Source organism: Gouania willdenowi, unplaced genomic scaffold (assembly GCF_900634775.1).
Source record: "Gouania willdenowi unplaced genomic scaffold, fGouWil2.1 scaffold_326_arrow_ctg1, whole genome shotgun sequence".
Taxonomy (NCBI): Eukaryota; Metazoa; Chordata; class Actinopteri; order Blenniiformes; family Gobiesocidae; genus Gouania; species Gouania willdenowi.
This window is the reverse complement of record NW_021145087.1, coordinates 40,459-48,159: the sequence shown is the minus strand read 5'-3', so window position 1 is coordinate 48,159 and position 7,701 is coordinate 40,459. Positions and strand designations below refer to the sequence as shown.

Here is a 7,701-nt window from a genome sequence, read left to right as displayed (position 1 = left end):
GTGTGATGGCTGAAGCTGTGGTGACTATGGAGGTAAGCTACAACACAGAAGATTTTCACAAAACACGTTCTGATCTAAAAACTAAAGGTTACTTTCATAACCCCGGTTCTATGAGTAATATGAGTGAGATGTCTCACTATGGGATGTCGCCTCTGCTACATTCCTCAGAATACCTATTTCACTTTGCCAACCCCTATTGTATAGAACATATACAATATTTTCCGTGGTATAGAGTTCACCAAAAAAAAAAACAATGTAAAAATGACATATTGTAAATGCGCCAGAGTTAGCAAAAATGCTAATATGCAACTGTAACAGACTGTAAGACTCATCGTCCCACCAGGGGTCACATTGGTCATACAGTTATGCTGCCGACAGCCCATTTCACTGAACAACTGAAAAATCCACACAGAGCATTCTGCTGTATTGGCTTCATCCTGAAATTTAAAAAAAAAGTGCCCTGTATGATGGAAAATACAGTATTTAGTTACATTATTTTCTATTGCTCTACAGGGAATCCTGGATGTGGAAGAAGCAGCGGATGCTTCATTAACACAGCCTTCTGCCGCCAACACAGCAGGTACATGAAAACTTTATTTGATGCAGTGTTTAAGCAGATCTGAAGTTATTAGAATGTTATGAACATTCAAACTTCAGTGGACATGAAGGACAGTAAGTTTTCATCTCTGTATTTGGATGCTGTGGCTGATACACACAAAAGTAAAGAAAAGCAAAGTATTCAGCATAGTAACGAACAGAGACAGACCTTGAATTAATGCATGCCACAATGACATTTGTCTGCTGCCATTTGTTTCAACACAAACAATGGTTATGGTTACATATAATACATACAGTATATGTACATAAAATGGAGCACTGCTGCAGTTTCCTGCTTTCGGAGAGTCCAGCTACATCAGAAAAAAAAGTCACAAACAAAGGAGAAAACATGAGGTTCATGAGGAATTTAAAACGTTTAATGACGACTGCAACAATATTTATGTGCTCAGAAAAATGTGGTGGGAAGTCCCATGGGCTGTGTGTTATGACACATGCTCTTTAAATAAAGAATAGAACATGTAAAGGCTTCATAACATGGCCCACACCAATGATGATTATTAATCTGTATAAGAGTAATATTACAGATAAATGTCAGGCCCACCAACCATAGCCTTCTGACAGTTTAACTCAGGGGACAATGTAGTTTATTATAGTTAAGTGATCATTATTGTGTGAAAATAATGCAATTGAAGGACAGCACAGCGATAATAACAAGTTAATATTAAAAATGCTCTGGTCAATCATAGATTACCGAGTGGAGAAACAAGCTTCTATTACATGCTGAATATATGTTTTTTAATAAGTCATGAAGCTTTATTTGGCATCGATCTACTCTAGACATTATATATCATATTAAACATCTGCTGCTATTGCACCTAAATGGCTTATTAGTGATTATGAGATCATGAGAATTCTAATAAATCTGATTTTACGAATCAAAGGATCTTAGCCTCTCTACAAAGACTGGTAAAGAAAATAGTTAACTAAACATCTAGTATACGTATCTTGATAGAGCTACGACATGTAAATTTAACGTTTACGCCCACATATAAAGCCTTGAAATCAGAATCAGAATCTAAAGTACTGTATTTATCCCAGGGGGAAATTACTTGTGTTACAGAGGCTCAAGAATATTACAAAGAAAAAGAATAAACACTAAACAAAGAAAGAAAGAAAGACGTACATAATTAAGTCAAAGACTGTGAATTAAATAAGGATTAAATACAAGTGCACACATGACAGTAGAAAAATAAAATAAGATAAATAATAATAATACAATTATACACATTTAAAAATATAATACAGATATATACAACAACACAAAGCGTATATCTTCTCTTTTGACTGCACCACCATTCATAGCACCATATTTATTGGACACTTTTCTAAGTGCTAATGGGTTGAGTTGGTGTACTTAAGTAAAATAAACTTACATTAAGCCTCATGTATTTTTTTTTTTATTCCTCAGAGAAAATCCTGAAGACTTTTTTGAAGGATCTTGGCTTGGAACGGCAGAGCAAAGAGAAGCTATCACTCAGCAAAATACTTCAAATTGATGAAAGGACATTTGATGAAGAATCAGCCAAAAGTAAATCGGACCTTCCGTGGTACTTTATGAAAAAACTAATGATGGTTAATATGACTGCAAGAAATTTGAAAATTATGAATGCATTAACACCAAACTGGGATGATGATACAGAGACCACAGAAATTGATTATGAAGACCTGCTTGAAAACTCTAATTCAGAAGACATGGTGAATCCTCTCGATGTGATCACTGCCCTCTTTCTGTGTTCTGATGGCTTTGTTCAGCAGGAAATGGCACTAAAGATGTCAATGTGTCAGTTTTCTGTGCCTCTGCTGCTTCCCAGCTGTGACAGTCAACAGTGCACATTGATGCTGTGGGCTATGAGAGACATTGTAAAGCAGTACAGACCTGAAGCTCTTTCAGAGTCCAAGGGTTTCACTGAAGAAAGAATAGTCCTCTCTAATCTACCAATGGTCTCCTTTGTGAGACTGGGTGAGTGCTCCTTGTCAAAGTCAGAGACTCTGAACAAGCTGCTGAGTAACTCACAGCAGTACCACAACATCTTTGTTCACAGAAACATGGAATGTGGTGACAGTCCACGCAGAATATCAGATGGGTTGACTGAAATTGCTTGGTACCTTCCTTGTGGCAACAAAAACATTGACATTTTCAGTCAACCAGTGGCAGTGGCCAACCTTCGTGGGGACATTGAATCTTTTGAAACACAATACGCATTTTTGTGTCAAACATCTGCAGCAGTTTTTGTTTTTCTTGACAAGTTAGATGCCAAATGTATCGGTAATCTACTGTCGACCCAAACTCACAAGGCCCAGATTTTTTTGGTGTGCAACAATATGAACAAACAGCTTGAGGTCAGTGCTCTGAAGGAAGTGTCAACAAAGTTAGGTCTGAATAAAAAAAACATCATCATTCGGAATAGAGATGTAAATGATGTAGATTTTGTCAAACGTTTGAGGGCAGCAGTCAGTGATGTGATTTCCAAGACAAAGAGAAAGATGAGTATCGAGCAGATGGCTGACATTGCCCATGAACTGGGAATCTGGGTTGATGAAGACTCTCCTGTGTGTCAAAAAGCAAAACAACATGCATATGCCATCACTACAGAGATCCAAGACCCTTTGACATTTAAAGTAGAGCAGCTTCCATTACAAGGCCAAATATGGAAGGAACTGACAAGTCTAGAGAAAGAAGAGTTTCGCCTACGAAAGCTTGGAACTGAAAACATAGAAAAGTATAAAAGTGACCTGAAGGAAAAGAAAGAAAAACTTCGAGAGAAACAAAACTCCTGTGACATGTCAAATACTTTAATGTGCTTCATCCAGGCATTAACTTTGCAGAAAAAAGAGAGGAGCTACTTCCTGAAGTGGATGAGGATAAACCTTGATAATATGTCTCGCGTTAAATTATCTGGACTCAGGGAACTCTACAAAGAAAAATGGAAGAGCTCTAAGAACAAAGAAGAGATCAAACAACTTGACCAACAACTGGCCAACAGTTCATTGGGGACTGAACACTTTTTTCGTGAAATGGGTCAGATCTACGAAGCTTCACGGTTCCGTTCAGAAACAGATCAATTCCGACAACAACTGAATCATTTACCAGAACTGTGTGCGCAGTTGTTACTGGATGGATTTCCTCTTGAACTCGTGGATGGAGATGCATCCAACATACCCCTTCAATGGGTCAGTGATGTTCTCTCTCAGCTTAATAAAATGGTTTCTCCCAATAACAAAATCCTGGTGGTCACAGTACTTGGAGTTCAGAGCACAGGAAAGTCCACTCTCCTTAACACCATGTTTGGTGTACAGTTTGCGGTCAGCAGTGGTCGATGCACTCGAGGAGCCTTCATGTTGCTTATCAAAGTCCATGAAGGGTTTAAGAGAGTCTTAGACTGTGACTTTATTGTGATTATTGACACTGAGGGCCTGAAGTCACCTGAGCTTGCACAACAAGACAATAGCTATGAGCATGACAATGAGCTTGCAACACTTGTTGTGGGGCTGAGTGATTTAACCATTGTAAACATTGCAATGGAGAATTTAACTGAAATGAAGGACATCCTTCAAATTGTGGTGCATGCATTTCTCAGGATGAAGGAGGTGGGAAAGAAGCCTAAATGTCACTTTGTTCACCAGAATGTTTCCGATGTGTCAGCCCATGAGAAGAACTTACGAGACCGAAAACTGCTCCTGCAACAGCTGGATGAGATGACCCAGGCAGCAGCTAGAATGGAAAAGAAAGAAGAATACACAAGCTTCACTGATGTAATGGACTACAATCCCGACACTGGTAACTGCTATATTCCTGGACTCTGGAATGGAAACCCACCAATGGCACCAGTCAATGCAGGGTACAGTGAAGCTGTATATGAGCTAAAGAAAAACATAATTCAACTCCTTGCAAAGAGCAATTCCTCCGAGAATGATATCAGTGGCTTCAAAGAGTGGATGAGAAGCTTGTGGAATGCAGTAAAGCATGAAAACTTCATCTTTAGCTTCAGAAACAGCCTTGTAGCCGACGCCTACATGAGACTTTGTACAGAGTTCAACAAATGGGAATGGGAGTTCAAAAAGGAACTGTACATCTGGGGCACAAATGCAGACACAAACATATCCAACTTTGGAAATGTAGATTCAGAAGGCCAACCATCTGGGATGGATGAATTACTATCAAGATTAAAAACTGAAGCTAACACTGTGCTTTGCAAATGGGAAGAAAAACTTCTGGAGAACATAACAACGTACTTCACTCAAACTGAGGGTCATGTCCACCTGGTAGAAGGACATAGAGCAGAATTTGAAAACAGTGCAAAGGGTCTTCGACGTGATTTGGAAAGCTCTGTCCTTTATCGGCTCTCAGCAGCAGCAGAGATTAGACAGGGAATGGTGGAAATTAACCAGATTAAGGAAAACCATACCAAAGAAATTGAAAAAGCAGTGTGTGCACTGATTAACGAATGTCGAAAAACAAAACACCAAATGACTGATCAACGACTGGACAGAGAATTTGACAAGATGTGGAAAGAAACTCTGGAAAAATGTACCTATTCTGAACAAAAACCCACAGATGTTTTTAACAAGGTATCCCATTGCCTCATAACCAATCTGATAAACAAAGGGAGCCGTGCAAATGAACTGCTGGGTCAGAAAAGACTTCAAGATTGTGGGAAGGAACCATTCATATACAAACCTGAAGGAACTTTCAGGAAAGTAGCACATAAAGTAATCACATGGCTCAACATACAAGACCACATATCAGCTTTACAACAGAAAGCAGACAGCATCATTGAAGTTTGCACAATGTCTATAAATGAGAAAATGGCCAAAAAAAGTGACTACCACGATGCCTACATTCAGGAGATATTGAACATCATTGATGAACGTCTACAAAATGACAAAGATGTTAAGCCAGACATTGAGTTTGAAGTTTATCTGAAACAGCACATCTGTGGATTTGCAGCCAGAAAATTTCAGGGACTGCATCAGAGTTTTCTTCAAGCTAATGATCCATACAGATGTTTGAAGAAAAACAAGAAAAAGTTTTGTGCAGATTTCAAAGATGTGTTCCATGAACGGGACCAGTGTCAGAAGAAGGCTGAAGAGTTTGCAGATCAGTGTCTGAAGCCTGCTGTGGAAGACCGTGTTTATCGTGTACTGGGCCTCAATATCACTGATGAAATGCTGAAATGTCAAGAGTTTAGCACACGAATCAACTTTCAGTATTCAATTTTACAGGATTTGCTTTCAAAGAAAAATTTTACACACTATTATAACTACACAAAGTTTTATGAAAGCTATACAAATACCTGGATTCTCCAACAAATAGAGAAAACATTTTCAAGCAGTTCTAAACTTTCTGCGTTTGAAGAGCGAATTCTTGCAACAAGCATCAACAGCATCGACGATGCCATTCAAAAGGCCTTAAAGGAAAAAAAAGAAAACTTGAAGTCATTTGTTGAAGATATGTGTCATGAACTTGCAGCTAAACTGGTCATTTCCCAAGATGCTCTTGGTGCTTTTATGATCCTGAACAATGCAAACTGGGAACAATTTGCAGATTCACTCACAAAGTGTTTGAAGGACATGAAACAAGATTTAAAGGACAAGTTCCAAAAAACAAACATCCAAACTAAGTTAGAGAATCTTCACATGAAGCCCCAGAATGAGCTTTTCACCAGAGTGATCGGATGTGGCAAACAGTGTCCGTTCTGTGCAATGCCCTGCGATGCAGGAGGAAAAGCTCACACTGAACACTGGGCATCTTTGCATCGGCCACAAGGTCTGGGTAAATACAGATGGGATGACACAAAGAAACTTGTCACTGACATCTGCTCTTCTTCTGTGATCAGTGATGGAAGATTTCGTTGCCATCAAACACTTAACCACTGGCACCCATACAAGGATTACAAGAAGATTTTCCCGGACTGGAAAATTTCTCCTGATGTGAGTCTGGAGGCATCAGACTACTGGAAATATGTCATGACAAAACACAATGAAGAATTTGCTAAGGCATATAATGCAAAACCTGCTGAAATACCAAAATCTTGGAAAAGCATTTCATACAAACAGGCAGAAGAAAGCCTTAAAGAGTCATTTAGACTCAAGGATCCAGATTTACAACCACAAAAAAACACCACACTAAGACCAGCTGTCCTTCCTCGAGCACTACTAAATCTTAAACGGTGGAACCAATTTGAAAAATAAACTCTGCTTTTGCGGCTCCATCATTGGCCTTTCTACAAGGTGTGGTCTGAGTTCGACCACTTTAAGATGTATGCGCGCTGTTTGAATGTCTGGTTTGGTAGACAAAGCAGTTACAAATTTTTGAAATGCCAAATTTGTTTGTAGATCCTGCCCAATGACTTAATCGGTCACTAATCTAAATGTACTTTTTATGAAAGTTTTTCTCACAAGAAGCAGAGCACTAGTAAAACTGTAACAACTGTTCCACTCAGATAGTGCCACAACCTTTTCAAAAGGAAGTCTTGATTTGAAATTCAACTAATTTGATTAGAATTCCAATATTTTGTTATCTTTGATTCATATTTTTTCATTCAAAGGCAACGTGTATGAAAATGTCTGTATTTTATTCATTCTTATTGTGCAATCAGCACTCTTGGTTCCAATGTTATACATTTTATCTTTTATTAATCCACATTATAATCAATCCTATTGCTCATAAACCTTTTTCTGTAAAAGATTTTCTTGATTGTTGACATAAAACTGAAGGGATTTATTCCCGCTGTTGTTGGAGTTGGTGTTTAATGTTTGCATCTTTCAGTGTAACGTCACTATAATCAGCATGTGGTTTATTAATTACCTATTCAATAAAGTATATCTGCATTATTTTTTGTTCGTTTTTTTTTTTTTTTAATCATACATCATCTTCATAACACCTAATCCTGTACAAGGGCACAAGGAGCTGCAGGTGCCAATCCCTGCATGCAGGATAGTTCTTTTTATATAACTTAGCAATTAAACACATTTACAAATGGTAAATGGACTTTTTTTTATATAGCGCTTTATCCCCACACTGAAGCAGTCTCAAAGCCATGCAAGGCACTAGTCGACCACTGGGAGCAACTTAGGGTTCAG

General features: G+C 38.4%; 1 protein-coding gene across 1 annotated transcript; it reads left to right on the top strand.

The window, feature by feature from the left end:
* Positions 1 to 6: 6 nt before the first annotated feature.
* Positions 7 to 7,454, top strand: LOC114459541 (up-regulator of cell proliferation-like). Its single transcript, XM_028441754.1, has 3 exons — positions 7 to 32; positions 514 to 580; positions 2,027 to 7,454. Exons 1-3 carry the CDS (start codon positions 27 to 29, stop codon positions 6,808 to 6,810), a joined length of 4,857 nt encoding a protein of 1,618 aa, XP_028297555.1. The 5' UTR covers positions 7 to 26; the 3' UTR covers positions 6,811 to 7,454.
* The last annotated feature ends 247 nt before the right edge of the window (positions 7,455 to 7,701 follow it).

Coding starts and splice junctions, on each gene's coding strand:
- LOC114459541 (XM_028441754.1), top strand. Junction 581..2,026: donor TTCTGCCGCCAACACAGCAG/GTACATGAAAAC, acceptor TTTATTCCTCAG/AGAAAATCCTGAAGACTTTT.